This window comes from Mytilus californianus, unplaced genomic scaffold, assembly GCF_021869535.1.
Source record: "Mytilus californianus isolate M0D057914Y unplaced genomic scaffold, xbMytCali1.0.p SCAF_6, whole genome shotgun sequence".
NCBI lineage: Eukaryota > Metazoa > Mollusca > Bivalvia > Mytilida > Mytilidae > Mytilus > Mytilus californianus.
This window is the reverse complement of record NW_026262712.1, coordinates 56181236-56199013: the sequence shown is the minus strand read 5'-3', so window position 1 is coordinate 56199013 and position 17778 is coordinate 56181236. Positions and strand designations below refer to the sequence as shown.

Below are 17778 nucleotides of genomic sequence, written 5' to 3'. Positions count from 1 at the left end.
TATTCTTTGTATAGGTGTCCAATTATACAGAATTTAGTAGCTTTAACAAATTTTCACAGTCATCTGGTTATTTTTCCCATGAAATATAAAATCTAATCCTTCTCAAACACTAATTAACTTTCTGACGCACTTATCTTTCATACTGACGCTTCTGGGTCAAAGATTGGTCTCATGGGACTATTAAATTATCATTTTCCTCCAAAATCTTAGAGGTAGACTGATATAAATAGAAAGATACTTGTGAATTAATTAAGACTTGAAGTTATTTATAACTTGTAACCAAAATCAATTACATATGTTCCTTCAATAAGTGTTATTACTATTTTTTTCAAAAATGTATAAAATAACTTATTCAAGTAATATTTTTGTCATTATTTTTAAAGTAACCCTTTATCTCTATACTCCTCTCAAATCTAATAAATTCTTTATTTTATGATATAAAATGATGTAAAAATTCATGAAAACTACATTTAGTCTATGCTTCTATTGAAATTTAAAATAACTCTATTAAGTAATTTTATTATTTTTAAAAACAAAAATTACTTATATAAGTAACTTAAAAAAATAACTTGTTTAAGTAACGCCCCTGACTGTACATGTACCTTGAGTTCAGAAAAAAACATGTTTGTTCGATATCACAGATTGAAAGACAATAGAAGCATAAATGTACCCACAAAATGTGTTAGATAATACATTCTGGAATAATCAGGTGTCAAAATAGACAATTTCCATTGAAATCAAAGAACAACACATCAAATCCTGATAAAATTCCTTTAATAAATGCCAAACAAATCTATATGCCACTGCTATAAACTCACTCACTTTTGTATTTTAAATGAAGTCAAATTTGGCAAAAAAAAAGGGGGCTGAGTAAGTAATGCGGTAGGTTGTCCTACTTGGGTACATAGAAAATAAAGATTGAAATTTGTATACAATACACAGAAGTTAGATTTAATGGCTATGACTGGGTTTCACATTCATTAGTTATATTCACTTATATTGTTGGACAAATAACATCTCTTAGTTCATTTGGTAACCTCAATACATGTACATGTACAATACAATTAATCCCCTTGCCAACACATATACTTATAGGTCCCTCAAGTAAGGTAAAGCTATAATGCCTAATTCTACGTTAAAGGACCCACAACCTTTATGCATTTTAATAAACAAACCTCATCTAAGATTACATATTTATCACAATATAGGAAAATTAACATTCATTTTTTAAATCAAAATTAATAATCTGTCATTATTCCTTTTTTACAGAAGCATTTTATGAAGCAAAAAGGTTATTTGGTAGACCCAACAGCAGAATAGAACAAGAGCATAACCAAGGTAATTTTTTAATGTGTTAATAATATCAACTGGTTAAGTTTGAGATCAAATGGACTATTGCCATTACATTTACCATAAAAAACCACTGAAGTGTAGCATGATATATAGAAACAAGTTGATACTGAATTTTGAAGCTCACATGGACACATTTGTGTGGCCCCGCATAACATACATTATGACATAATTTGTTAATGATAATTCATCTGAACTGATTTTAGTAGAAATGGTCTCTGAAATCCTGTTATGTAAATTTAAAAACATAACTTTTATAGCTGACTATGGGATATGGGCTTTGTTCATTGTTAAAGGCAGTATAGTGACCTATAGTTGTTAATGTTTGTGTCATTTGGTCTCTTGTGGAGAATTATCTCATTGGCAACCATCTTTATTTGAATGATGTAAATGTACACATCTATTTTTACAAAAGTGTGTTGCTTTAAACATTATACATTACTGGTATAATATATTTTTTCAGATGTTAACAGCAAAGATGATCAAGATATGGAACTTGCTTACAGTCAGTCCAGTGTGACAGGTTAAAACATACCCTGTATTGTATTTACTATAATATGTACTAAGAGGGGGAGGTAACTCTTCTAATATTATTATAGCTGCCTTTAAGAGGAGGGGGTGTACTGTTTTACCCCTGCCTGTCTGTCAGTCTGTCCCCTGAAATTTTTGTTAAACTGTTCTCAGAAACTACATTTCAGGGGCTTGCAGAAATAAAGAGTCATATATGAGGAAGCTATACCACATGATATGTTTCAAATGCATCACTCAACAACATCTTCATTACCGAACACTTATGTATTCTTACATTAAAAAGCCAAAAAGACAATTTTCATCGCATTTTCCTCAGGAATTACACATGAAGGCTATCAGAAAATTAGAATCAAGGATCATGAGACAAATTGTCCTGTACATGTGCCATGATATAACCTTTAACTTTGATCTCAAAGTAAAACATGTTAGTCTTTACACCTAGGCATGTGCATGTATTTGAGATGGTGGGTAGTGTTTTTCTTGTGACCTTTGACCTCAGATGTCAAATGACTTGATTTATTTTTACATTCTTTTCTTGAAACACAGCTTTATTACCTTTTGACATATGCTTTTAATATATTGGAGCATCAATGCAGCATGGTCAGACAATGACTTTCGACCTTCAATGTCCAAAAACTAATTTACATGTAGGAAATATAGTTGTTTTAGGTTCTAACAAGATAACGTCATATATTTAATGTGGCAACTACACAGCTTCATGAAAGTCTCTGATTTATTTTTTTAATCACTTCCACTTTTTAACTCACCTGGCCCATAAGGGCCAAATGAGCTTTACTTATTAATTGGCATCCGTTGTCCGTTAACTTTTACAAAAATCTTCTTCTCTGAAACTACTGGGCCAAATAAAACCAAACTTGGTTTAAATCATTCTTCTGGTATCGAGTTTAGAAAATGTATCAGATGACCCCGCCCATCAACCAAGATGGCTGCCATGGCTAAAAATAGAACATGGGGGTAAAATCAGTTTTGGGCTTATATCTCTGAAACTAAAGCATTTAGAGCAAATCTAACATAGATTAAAATGTTTGTTGGGTCAAGATCTATCTGTCGTGATATTATCACATCCATCAGACAACCAGTTGTTAGGGTGCTGCCCCCAAATTGCATTTGTAAGTTTACCGAAATTTTGCAGCTTTTGTTTATTATCTTGAATATTATAATGGCTAGAGATAAACTGTAACCAGCAAAATTGTTCAGCAAAGTAAGATCTGATCTACAAATAAGTCAACATGTACAAAATTGTCAATAGACCCCATAAAGAGTTATTGCCCTTTAAAGTCAATTATAAATTTTTGTTATATTTTACAAAAAACTTCTCCTCTGAAACTACTGGGCAAAATAAAACCAAACTTGGCCTAAATAATTCTTAGGGTATCAGTTTAAAAAAAGTATCCAATGACCCTGCCCAACAACCAAGATGGCCGCCTTTGGGCTTAAAATAGAACATGGGGTAAAATAAAGTAGATTTCTCTGAAACTACTGGGCCAAGTTCATTACAAATAGAGATAATTGTAAACAGCAAGAATGGTCAGTAAATTAAGACCTACAAACAAGTCATCATCACCAAAACAGAGAATTTTGTCATAAATTCTATTCTTGTCTATAGTGTGTGTCCTTTGTTTAATGTGCACATAGACCAAGGTGAGCGACACGGCTCTTTGGAGCCTTTAGTTGTAAGTACCATGAAATAATTAACACAGTCACTGAACTATTAATGTCACAGATATATTGGATCTTTCTTCTCATTTAATTTCGTAATTCTTTTTTGCAGACACATTTGAAGGATTTTCTGAGCTATCCTCACAAGCAACAACAATGTCAAGCCAGGACTGGCTTGAAACACAAATGACCACCAAAGACAGATTTAATGCAGCTATGAAAATGTTATCACATTCATTTGAACCTCTTAATTGCCAATTGTCAAAACCATGGAATACACTTAGTAAAAGTTCAAGGTCATATTATTTGAAAAAGACACAGGAGTCAATTAGGTTGATTTTTAATGTTATTGCACCTGGACAAGAGGATGTGCTATTAGATAATTTACAGCAAAAAGAGGTTTCGATTGATTCCACTACTAGATGCATAATTGATGCTTTCCACAATGCTAGAAAATCAAGAACACAGATTCAAATTCTGTCTCTGATTGTTAACAAATTTACCAAACTAGAACTTAAAAAATTGATCCCTGGATTATCTGTGGCAAAAATTGATGGTGCTAGAAAACATTCATTAGTTGTTGGGGCAGGAAACCTTGTTAATCCACCCAAAATTTACCGAACTAAATTAACAAAGCCAAGAGTAACACATTTCAATGAATTCGTAATGAATCCATTATATTCTACCATTATTGGTTTTGGACAAACTATGTTAAAGTTATCAACTAATGAAAAAATGGAATTTCCTAGAGTAATAAGTAATGTAATAAATGCAAGAATTATAAGAAACTACCAAAATTATTGTGAAGAAAATAACTTGGAATCATACAGGAAACCAACATTGTACAGAATTCTCAAAGTATGTGCAGCATCTAAACAAAAAGCTTTACAAGGTCTTGACAATACAACTTCTGGTGGAATGGGAGCAATTGACACATTGCTTAAACTAGTGACAAAACTTGAGACATTTGGTATAAGTCATGAAAGTGTTGAAAAATTGAAAGACAGTTTACATGTAATTAACCAGTTTTTGAAATTTGAGTACAAACTGCATTTGAATAAACCAGATGGTTGTACAGATCACTGCACTACATACACTTTAAGTGACCCTTCAATTCCTGGATTTGCCTCTAGTTGTGAACATCAGCATGCTGCTAATTGTGATAAATGCAGTCTTGTTGACAATGTGCTTGACCTAATTACAACAGAGCTTTCTAAATTTCAAGTAAACAAATCAGTACAAGATAATATTGACTTTGATCTTAACAGTGCAACAAAGAATTTATTGGAATGGAAAAGGCACCTATTAAGAACTGTGCATCAAGATGCTGCTAGAAATGATATTTTGAAGAATTTAACACCTAATCAGAGTTTGATCATTATGGATTGGGCAATGAAGTTTTTGCCTGTACAATTCCGTGAGACTCAGTCAGAATTTTTCGGAAAGAAAGGTCTTAGTTGGCATATTTCATGTTCAGTTACAAGGTCAGCATCATCAGATGAGTTAGATCTCAACTGTTACATTCACATACTTGAAAATGGGACACAAGGCTGGTTTTCTATTGCAAATATTTTGCTCCATTTGCTGGAACAACTCAAGTGTAAGAATCAGTCTCTGGAAGAAATTTATCTCAAAAGTGATAATGCTGCATGTTACCACTGTGTGAACCTTTTAAGCTTCATCCAGCAGAACAACTCAACCTTCCCAATAAGAATCAAAGAATACAACTTTAGTGAAGCTCAATCAGGGAAAGACCTGTGTAACAGTAAAACAGGGTCCTCAAGGTGGCACATATACAGGTATGCAAATGAAGGACACAATGTTTTAAATGCAGGAGACATGAAAAAAGCCCTTGAAAGCTATGGAGGTGTTAAATGAACAAATGTTTGTGTTGTTTCTATTGACCAGGCATCTGAGCCTAAGATTAAAATTAAAATTCCTGGGATTAGTGTATTGAACAATTTTGCTTTCACTGAAATTGTAATTGTTGCAAGAATGGCCTATCAAGTTGGTTCTGGACAGCTTATACAAACATCAGGAATATCTGACCAAAACCTTTCTACAGAAAGGGTGTTTAATCCGGAGGTAAGTGTTAGAATTAGATTTAATTAAAAATTATACAAAAAGGGTGCACTGAAAAAAAAATTAACTTCTGTAATGTTTTCCAAATTATTCCTGGATTAAACAATATTATATATCTACCAACAAATTATGCGCTAAATAAGCATGGACTTTCAATGTAAAAGGCAAGACATTTTACTAAATTCAAGATATCTTATAAACTTTATAAAATATATCATATAGTTAATAACTTCAAGATATTTAATATAGTTTATAAGATATATTATATATTTTATAAGTTATCTCTTATAAGTTATAAGATATCTTGTATAATTTTTAACGTATTATAAAAATTATATGAGATATTTTATAAACTATTATATGAGAAACCTTATTAACTATATAAGTTATCTTATAAATTTTAAAGGATATGATAAAATATATAATATATCTTCGAAAAAATATAATTAACTTTATGAGATATCTCATATAATATACAAGATATCTTATGTATCTAGTTTATACGATATCTTATGAAGAAAGTTATACAAGAATCTTATAAATTGTATAAGATATCTCATGTATAATATAAGATATCTTATGAAGAAAATTATACAAGATATCTTATAAATTTTATAAGATATCTCATATAATATATAAGATATATCATAAAATATATAAGATATCTCATATAATAAAATATAAGATATCTTAAATATATGAGATATTTCATATAATTTTAAATTTATAAGATATCTTATAAAATTTATTATAAAACTACATAATAAAAGTTATCTGATATATTATATGAGATATCTTGAAGATAAAATGAATAGTAGAACGGTTTGCCATAAATGTACATCACATAGAACATTTATGAACTAGCATTAACAATCGACTCCAAAGTGAGACATAAAAAAAATGTATCCTCAGTGATGATCATAGAAAGTACACTTGATTACTCACCTCAACCTAATGATTGACCCTTTTCATCTTGAAAAAAAATACCTTTGCATGTCACCCTTTATATCTAATTAAAACATCAATCTTAATTAATGATTGGCCAAGCAACATTTATTATTATTATATATATATATTATAACTGAGAGCATGTACGATGGTGATTTACAAATCAAGTTGGAGTTTTACACTGTGACTGGTAGTGGTAGGGGACTTTTTTGCCTAAAAATACATTCAGAATAATATTATTATACATGAAATATTTCGTTCAACAAATTTTTGACAATATATAATATATGTATTTAATGTTTCAGGTCCATGAACCTTTTACAGGTATTCAAACAGCCGGGAAGGTTTCATATTCCAAAACAGCACAACACACAGCAAATGAACCATCAGCTATTTCAGAAGATGAAACCACCTATGCATCTGACAATCAAAATGTAAACTTTTTCTGTTGTCCTGATATTTCCTGTAACAAAACTTTTGCTAGAGCAACAAATCTGGAAAAACATATTCTTGTCGGAAATCATTCATATAGAACAAACAAATCTGGATTAGATACTGCAGTTGAAGTATATGCTTCTATTTCTGAATCTGTTCAGGATACACAAATAAATTTGATTCAAACCGTGAGTGCAGCTACGCAGTCAAATGCAACTAGTAATATGATAAATAAGGGATGGGCTCTAAAAGGCAAAAGAACAAATATTCGCTTTTCACAAAAAGTTAACTCTTATTCAAATGAGATATGTTTTAATTGTGAGAAAACTGGGAAACGGCCAAATTATTTTGCTCTGTCAGATGAACTCAGAAAATCATGTGATGAAAACGGAGAAAGATTGTTTAAGATGGAGGAATGGCTGAATCCTACACAAATTAAAGGCTACTTTGCAACACTAGTGACTAAACTAAAATCAGGAACTATAAGTTCTAATTCTATAACTGATAATAGTGCTGTTGTTCAGTCCATTGAATTGAGAGAAATTGAAGAAAATGTGGAACAAGATGAAAAACTGTATGAAGCTGTTGCAATTATAGATGCAAATACATATAATGAAAATGTTGAAAATTTTTTAGATGAAGTATACACGGCTGTTAACATGTAGTGTCACATAGGTTTTAACTTTATCTGACCAAAAGCAATATAAAGTTATCATTATAATACATGTCAATTATAATGCAGTACACAAGAATTTGAATGGGTACAATGTTATTCATCCACCAGTCTGCCTTGTCTTTCAGGCCTGTTCTTTTCAGTCAGCACTACAAACCTTCATATATGATAAGAACAAACTACAGGAAATAATGATTCAGTGAATTTTACTATGAGTTATGCCCTTTTGAACTTGGAATTTTTAGCCTTATATACACTAATGCAATACTCCTCTGAAACCACACAACATAATTTGATTTAACTTTGTAGATAATTACATAATACAATGTAGATATGTATATTGATAGGAAATTAGAATTCAATATTTTTGCTTTCAGTTGCCCTTTTGAATTTGTGGCCATGATGTACTACTGCAACAGTTTGTCATCGTGACAGAATTTTATGAAACGTTTGAAAATAGACTATGAGGATGTGCATATCCACAGCAATATTTTATTAGTTGTCTTTTGTAGGAGTAATGAGTCTTTTAACTTAGGAATTTGGTCACATTTTATTTGTCGAGTGACAACTTGATAATGTGGGGGCATGGGGTATTGGAGCTTGTTAAAATTTGTCAGTTTCTATTATAATATCAATGTCAATGCTATATAAACAACATGTATATACACAGGAAAAGAAACTTAGATTAATTGTTGATCCTATGATCTGTCATATGTGAGAAATAACTACGATACAATGTCGCAAAATACCCCATACAAAATAAGTTTGTAATTTTGGTGTCCTATGGGTAAAGCTTGTTAACTGTACACCCTTACTTTGATTTAAGAATTATATAAAGGATCCTTTTTATTAATCTATCCTGTTCTTAAGACTTTCAGACATTTCAGTACTTTTATATGATGTCTTACATTTTTAAAAAGACAAGACTCTCCCTTTCTTTGTATATTTTTTTTACTCAAACTTGCTTCAAAGGTGGGGTGCTCTAGGGGCTATTTCTGGTTTACTGATTTGCAGTGTTTCAAATTAAATTGATTTCTGCTGAGAATAATTGTTAGGTATGGGCAAAATGTAAGCTATAATATCTTTTTAATATATTGGCCATTTTCAAAGATTTCTAAGTCAAAATTAGCAAAATTAATTTATTTTTAAATTCTGATTTTTCAAAGAATGTGTTCAAATAAGCATTATTTCAATTAGAAACATTGTTCATATGAAAAAAAACAAGAGTATGATAACATGAAGTGTGTTATTAATATAAACAAACATTATCTAAAATTATGCAGTTTATTCACACATGTGCTCTATATGTGCCCGTCCAAAAACAAGGGAAAATGACCAAAATCTCCATATTTGCCTAAAGACTGGTAAAGTGGCTGTTTATGTGACATTATGACTGCTTAAATTATGACCTCATGGGTTAAAAGCTTATTGTTTTTTATTTTCCATAACCTCAACTTTTAAACAGTCAAAGAAAGAAATCTTAATTCAAAAGTTCATATTTTATATGAAAAATGGCCAAGAATGGCCCTAATTGCCCCATCTTCTTTCATTTAAATTTTCAAGATACTTTTATTTAACCAACTACAGCCCCCTTTTTAACAAGAAATCTTACATATAAGCAATTTAAAAGGATTACATGTGTGAAGTATATGCATTTTACAGATATCACAGCTTAATATACCAATTTGATGAAAATCGTTTCAGTACACATGTACCCAAATTTTGAAAAAATTTCCTTTATCTCATGATTATTTGCCGTGGGTGGATTTTTTATATGTTATAACCCTTAAGTTAAGGTTTATCGAAAGTCTTTTGATTTTGATTTATTTTCATCATTTATGGAGATACGCTTGTTTTGTGCCATTTTAGGTCTATGAGCAAAGTGCCTTTATATAGATATTTTGAAATTATTTTGACAGAATGCTGTTCAAGATAAGAAAAAAATAATTTTATGGTATGAATCATTAAATATAGTTCTTCTGGAAATATTAACAGAAAAATGCATCATTCTTACTAATAAAAAAATATTGCAGAACAAAAATGATGAAAATTGTGATTTTTTGGCTATTTGCATATGTAAAATGACATGTAAAGTTTCACCTCCTCATAATTTTTTTTTCTAATAAAATTTTAGAAAAATATTTTGTGTTTTCATTTTACCTATCCATATGTACTGTCTGGTAAAGATTTCATTTCTTTTTGAAAAAAGTACTTTCGGACCATTTTGCATGGTTTTCTGTGAAACTTGCACTTAAAACAAACGTACTTCCAAATCAGTTCGTTATCCTACATCATTAATTATTTTGCTGATCGCTGACAGCAAAATAGTGTTTATATCCCAGTATCATAACTATTGTTTTGTATACATACATGTACACCATACACCATGAAAACATCGAATGTGAGCAGACACTCCACCTTTATGGTCTGGTTGCGATTAAAAAAAAACAAATTTCGTTAGAAAACTAATCTGAATTGTTAATGCACACTGCACCAACGTTACATAATATGTCCGTGATATTTGAATTTGTTTTAAGCGGTCTTATTGGTGTATAACCTAAATCTGCAGTTTTTGCAATATTCATATGTTATTGTTTATACCGATTTTTTTGCATTTCGATATTTCATAAAGGTGTATGACTGTTTTATCAAGAAAAAATGAAATAATTTGTTTTAACTGTAGCAAAGAAGTTAACAAAATGAAAAAAAATAAATGTTCCTCTGTCAATAAATACTTTAAAAACAGATAGAACGTACATTAAAACAAAGATAAAAAATGTGCAAAAAAAACACAAATTTAATTGACATATAGCACATTAATTCAAAACTAAATACAAACACGAACAATAATAAACTATTTAATTAAATTCCTCTTTATTTCAAACATAATTATTCAAATACAAGTAAATATATTTTATGGCTAGTAACTTTTTTATTAGGATTTTATAATTCTAATAAGGACGAAAAAACTGGCATTTACACCAAAAAATTGTAATAATCATAAAAAAAAAAATTCTTGCTACTATAATTCTTTTGGTTTCTCTGTTATGAAAAAAACAACAAAACATTTACGTATTTCTTATTGATAATTTTTGGTGATGATAACAGTGCCTCATAAAAAATCGAGAGTTGCAATTTTTGTTAAAAAATGATGATTTTCAACAATATCTCTGTTTTATTATTTTATTTCCAGGGATAAATGATATATCAGACGAGACTGGTTTCACACATATTTACTGATATACAATAGTCGTTAGGAAAGATGTTGCTGGTTTAGGTAAAATATTGACTAAGTTGACAGGTTCCACATAGTGAAATTTCAGAAAGAAAAAAAATGTCCTTATTTTTCTTCAGTATTTTGTATGTTAAAGTATTGACATATTTGCATGTGAACAAATTTAAAGAACGAGAACATAAAGTGAATAGCTCGCAACAAAATTAATTAAAGTTAACACTATGAACAGATAACTTCATTTCAATATTTTCATTTAATCCATGTAATTAAATGTATAAGCAAGTGTGTTGTATTGATGCTATATGTAATTTTTTTTTTTAAATTTAAAAAAAAAATCTGAAAATTACATTATTGCCACTAAACAAAAATTGCTTCCATAAACAAAAACAAAAATGACATGAGTAAATCGACATTATATATATATATATATATAAATATTTGTTTGTTTATGTATCGTTGGTCTTTATTGTCTTATGTTTTTGGCGTTCATAGTAAAGGTAAACTCTGAAAAGCAATTTGGAAACATTTTTAAGCGTTATTTTGTTGACGCACGTACTGACAATGACACCTAGTATCAACCGGCAGATCCATTGAAACTACGCAGATATTATTATATTTAGATATGTTAAATTGGTTCATTTTAACGCATAATATGTTTTGAATGCTTAGTCGGATTTTTGTTGGAATTGGTTTAGAGTAAAGATCACATCACTACTAGCAACATTCGTATAGCATGTGTAGTGTGAACATTCACGTGCATGACGTATACAATAAGCTAAGGTCTATGCATTAAGTTAATGCCTGAAATTTTCAAACCTGTTGCCAATCATCATTTCGGTCAATAGGTGAACTTTGGGAATGTTGGTTTTTCTACCATATGTATGTACATTCGGTGAAATATTCTTGATATAAAGTATTGTTTCTGTCATATTCCAAATGTTAATATACATTAATTGTACAGATCTTCAAATTTTAGTAATTTTCATATTCGTAACAAAACTAATTTGTATCTGTTTATGGTATTAAAACAATTGCTATTGCAAGGGGGAGATTGGTGATTCTATCAAAATATTTTTTGAAGAAAATTCGCACTTCACTGGTCGAGCTGGTTTTGGTCAGATGAAAAGATGACAAATGTAGATACGATTTGTACTAAAATCATCTTTCCATTGGTTTTATTGAATATGAAAAACATATACTGTAAAACATTTTGTAAATTTTCCTAGGCAATCTTAAGCATTTAAGTGACATATCTACTGAAGACAAATATCTTTTTTTTGCCGTCTTAATTGAAATGTGAAAGCAAGGAGCATGCACTTTACATTTTAGAATCCCCAGAACAGACGGCAGCTATAGACTTCTACCATTAAAAAGGTATATATGCCTTTTTAGAATTAAGGGCTTGGAAAGGTAAAAAGTGAAATATAGGAGAATGGAGCTGTATGGTACTTTAAAACAAGCACATAAAAAGGTCAGGGTGATAAAGACTTTACGATTTAACGAACATTATAATGCTTATGCAAATATTTCTCGTAATTCCATGGCTATGCATATATTTCTCGTGATTCCATCGAATATTTCTTTCACAAATGTGAAAATTGTATCATAAGAAAAAGTATCCAGGGATGGCCCATTTTATCCAAAGAGTTCATCAGTAGGGGACAGGTTTATATAATGGATTTTCAATCAAACCCAGATTGAAACTATAAATTCGATAAAATCACATAACAAATGTTTGTATGATTAAAGCTTTCGTGTCAAAATGTTTCAGAGGCTACTTTCGTTTTAATTAATGATACCACAATTGTTGGTGTATCCTATTAACTGCAAAGCGACAATGGTCGTGCATTTAAAGCTTTAGCTATATCCCAGTTAAAACTAAAGTGGTGAGAACTAGTGACTTTAGTTCGGTACGTATTACATTTTGTACTAAAACATCAGTACGATTATGTGCTATTCCTGATTATTACATTCTACTGAATGAAAAGTTGCATGGCAGGTGACGCACGCATAGCAAGAGACATTTCCGGTATCACTCATTGTCTAATTCTTGCTATTCCCCCAAGCGTTGTGTATAACCTGCATACGTCTATTCCTAATCGACTTAAGAGAATACTACTATTGCCTTTATTTTTCCGCCTGTACCAACCTTAATTACAATTTAAAGTCTTCAAATGTGTGGTGTTATGAATATACACGTTTCCAACTAAAGATTACAGTTTGTAAGTGTGCAGTTAAACAACTGTCCAAAAGTCGAATGAGGGTTGAGCAATAAAGAACATCTTTAACCTCGCACTATTGTGTGTCTGTCTTCTATCACAAGCCTGCGGTTAATCATGTTCGTCATTGGTAAGTGAGTTAAAAGGTAAAATCACAAAAATACTGAACTCAAAAAGTAAAGTCCCTAATCAAATGGTAAAATCAAAAGCTCAAACACATCAAACGAATAGATAACAACTGTCATATTCCTGACTTGGAACAGGCATTTTCTTATGTAGAAAATGGTGGATTAAACCTGGTTTTATAGCTAGCTAAACCTCTCACTTGTAAGTGTTTTCAAATTGTTTTTAGTCGTAGCTTTTCTCTCTTGAACTGTTTAACATTTTGGCATGACATGCTTTTGTATACATGTAGCTTCATATACGGTAAGCAATTTGCCCATATATAAAGACAAATGTGTTACCTATAGTTGTCAACAACCGCGTACTTGTGATTGCTTCAAATATTTTGTCTCATTGACCACAACACCACATCTTTTTTTATGTTTGATATATATCATCTTCCAAATGTTCAATATGTGCGGAATAGTGTTCTTCCTCCTTCTCTATCGATTTTTGTATTGTATCGAATCGTTTAAATCAATACGAAAAGTGTATTATTGTATAAACTTGGGAATTTAGAATTCTAATGACAGTTGTGTGCATATGTGAATAGAACATTCATCACCAGCCCTACTTATCAATATTCAAATGCATCTTTTTGATTGGTATAAAAGTCTGTTTTATTTTCTTTAAAATCATGTCAGCAAATTGGTAGTTTAAAGTAGTCTTGCCGATTAGTATTTCACTCTTTCTTCATGTGACAGTGCAATACATTGGGATAAAAGTATTTAACTGATGTTCAAAACTTGTAAATCGATAACGAATATACAAATACAAATACACAAACAAAAGCTGAGGGAACCAAAAAAGGAACTTTAAAATGAAGCGTCCAAAAGAGTGCACATGTGTACAAAAAAAGAATAAACCAAATGCATTAAAACAGTATATTTGTATCAGATTTCTGCAATTTATTTGCACACGTTCTCCAGTCATGACATTAAAAGCGAAAGTATTTGAGTTGGTCACTTAACGCTTGCTAAAAGATGTATTTCTAACGCAATTATTTCTTTTGGCATCTCTTATAAGAGCATTTATAACCATTACAGCAGTCGTTGTTTCCTTTACATGTCCTCCTTCGACATTGTCTGCAGGATCCGTAAATACAGCCCCAATTATTACAGCATTCACGGCTGTTTCTGCATGATCTTTTACAACCTTTAGGCCTGCATCTCCCTTTAACACAGTTGAAATTATTACAACATTTACGATACCGGCAGTTATTTCCATTACTCCCACATGCTGGTTGACTTCTTTTAACAAGGCTATAGAAGACAAGTATGAGAATATATATTAGATAAAAAATAGATTACCTTTTTCTACATAAGAAATTGCATGTACCAAGTCCGGAATATGACAGTTGTTATACATTCGTTTGATGTGTTTGAGCTTTTGATTTTGCCATTTGATGAGGACATTTCAGTTTTGAATCTTCCTATGAGTTCGGTATTCTGAGAGTGAGTTACGTCTGTACTTTATGTGATAAGTATAACTTTTGGTAAGGACAAAACTATTTTACATTTGTAAAAGCACCTAAAATGTTTATTAATGTAAATGATGATTATTATAATAGTGATTTTAGATGTTTCTATGCCTATTTTCATATCTAAGGATGTGTTTCTGCACGATGTGCAATCAACGTGTAAATAGAAAACAAAAAACAGAAGATGTTGTATGATTGTCAATGAGACAACTCTCCACAAGATACTTACAAATGTAATGACATAGAAGTTAATAACTATATGTCACCAGATAGTCTTCAGCAATGAGCAATAGGCTGACATTTTAACCAAACAAGTGATTTTTATATTATTAAGGCTGTTCCAAAAGATAAAATATTTTTTTCCTGTCAGAATCATTTTTTTACTTGACATTTTGTGGATAGATAATTCTAATAGTTACATTTTAAAAATGAAATGTTAATGAAATTTCACTTTTACTAGTATTACATAATCTCACAAGTTCGATGACATTAGTTTTTATTTATATTTCCTATTATTTAACAAATCTTCTAATATTGTATTTTGAAACTCTGTTAATACTAGACTCTTTCGAATTCAAACTTTTTTAAAATTGGTAACAATCAAATAATACATTTCGTAGATTTTAATGCATACTTACTTGTGGGTCAGTTTATTATCCTCCATCATTTCGTCATTTGCCATGTTCACTGAAAGTAAAGTAAGTTTCCTATTTCAGTATCGAGACTAATATTTATGTTTACAATATACAGCTAGGAAAGGGTAAAAGCGAACAGACACTCCGCTTTTATCATATGATCGCTATTCAAATAGTGTCTTTTTTATTATTCTAAATCAATAATGAACACTGCACTAAGGTTACTTATAAGGTAACCCAGTATGTTGTTGAGTTAGCTGTTCCATTGCCTTGAAAGCATTATCTTCAGTTATTTTATTCAATATCCATTTCTTTTATTTTTGAAATAACATACATTCCTTGTTAGAAATTTCAGAAAGTAAATTGATTTTCTTTCATTTGCATTATACACACTATAAAGGTTGTTAATAAGTCTTTTCAATCATTGGGTTTTGTTGTTTTATTGTCTCCTTGACGTCTTTCGGTATCGTTGTCGTCATGTAGACGTAATTAGTTTGCAATATTTCAAAAATAGATAGGGCTGTTGTATCAAAATGTCAAAAATGTGAGAATAGAGGTCAATAGAAAAAAAAAGATAAAACATCTAACAACCGATAAATTTTATACAGCTACATGTATAATACTATCGCCAGCTAAAAGATGAATTTCAAAAATAGTCTTAGTGTAGAGTACTTCTCCAGTTCACATATAGAATGGTATGACAAGAAGAGTAATAGCCTTGTACATTTTTTCAGTCCCTCAACACGACAAAATATACATTGCAACATGTGTCATCGAATTTAATAGAAATATGGGAAATACATCAATAAAGCAGTAACCCTATGACAAAATGACACAACTATTTGATACATGTAAAATAGGACACATAAAACAAATTGCAGTAATCAAACACACCCATTGAACACTGTGTTCTATATATGTCATCAAATAAGGTCCTTGTTATATTTTACCTCCAATGAACACTAAACACAAACAGACGACTAAACAAGCCGTAACCTTCATCCTTCTTTATTCTAAACAAGACACTACAAAAAAAAGATACATGTAATTATTGTTTCATTATCATAGTTTGATTAAAGAATCATTGGTTTCATTTTTAAACGAAGATCAAGATTCAACACTAGCTGTCTGTTTTAATAGTTTAATTGCTTTGTTAACCTATATTTTTACATACATTTTTACTGACAGACAATGATCGCCGTAATATGAAAAGTAGAGTTAGTTAGATATTACCAATGATTTAAAGTATAAGAGGCATTAAGGCCCAATTGTCGGCTCAGAAAATAAGTTTTTGATGAACCATTTGGAATTTCAACAGAATGCGTGGAAATGCCTAAAGTAAAACAAATATCAATGCATTTCATTCTATTTTGGATCTGATTACCTCAAAGTTACGTCATATTCTACACTATTTTGATGAAAATGAAGAAAACTAGATATATGCCATTATTCATCAATAATTTTAGTGTGTAAGGATTATATGTAGCCAAGAAACAACAAATTATTTTAAGAGCAGTTTTATACAAAATACTATCATATTCCTAAAAATATAAAGTTGTTTCGTGGGTGCTCAAATACTTCGCCAACCTAGCATTGTGGTACACGGTAAAGTATTAACAGGAAGTGTGTATCTTTCTATGTTTAGTTACTGTTATTGTTTCTTGTAAATTACCTGACTGATTGGTTAATATTTTTAATAATATTATGCCTATACATGTACCTTTAATTGATTATTTTTTTAATCAAATCGTAATCTATGTTTTATTGTTCTTATCTACCTATTTACGATTTGTTCTCAAAGTTAAAATTAATAATTTTACATATACTTCATAATGTTTTGCTCACTTTTTCAATTGTGGGGAGCATTTATACCGGAACACTCGAATTCCTACATAGTGTGTAAGAAGCGAAATATTTACCAATTATTCTAAAATACTTTAATTATATAAATAAGAGAATAATGTCTTATTACGTCCGTCATCAAACAGACAAGACTGCAAATGTATTTTCATCTATTTCATATCATTTTATAACACTCATATGCATTCAACATATACACAATGACCTCACATTCGGTCCCTGTATGCAGAATGAAGCAAACTAAGAAAGAATAAATAAAACTCAGAAAATTTAAAATTTCACCTCTGACTTTATCCGCTAGAATATCAAAAGTGATGACCAAATAATAAAGAACAAAAGAAATATAGCGCTAAAACTTTATTTCCGATATGCAAAATGTAAGTGTGTAATCCAGTGAACCATGAAAAGAAATCATTTAAATTAAAATACAGTGAAACAGAAATTATACAAACATGAAACTTTTCCCTATATTGATATATTAATTTATA

At 30.3% G+C, this 17778-nt stretch overlaps 1 protein-coding gene and 1 long non-coding RNA gene across 2 annotated transcripts; one reads left to right on the top strand and one right to left on the bottom strand.

The window, feature by feature from the left end:
- Window positions 1-1249: 1249 nt before the first annotated feature.
- On the top strand, window positions 1250-3913 carry LOC127705744 (uncharacterized). Its single transcript, XR_007983975.1, has 3 exons — window positions 1250-1338; window positions 1814-1873; window positions 3674-3913. It is a non-coding gene; the product is annotated as an uncharacterized LOC127705744 (long non-coding RNA).
- Window positions 3914-14247: 10334 nt separating this feature from the next.
- LOC127705710 (cadmium-metallothionein-like) lies at window positions 14248-16434 on the bottom strand. The gene is made up of 3 exons (XM_052210087.1): window positions 16381-16434; window positions 15434-15482; window positions 14248-14577 (listed from the first exon to the last, which is right to left on the bottom strand). Exons 1-3 carry the CDS (start codon window positions 16430-16432, stop codon window positions 14316-14318), a joined length of 363 nt encoding a protein of 120 aa, XP_052066047.1. The 5' UTR covers window positions 16433-16434; the 3' UTR covers window positions 14248-14315.
- Window positions 16435-17778: the final 1344 nt, after the last annotated feature.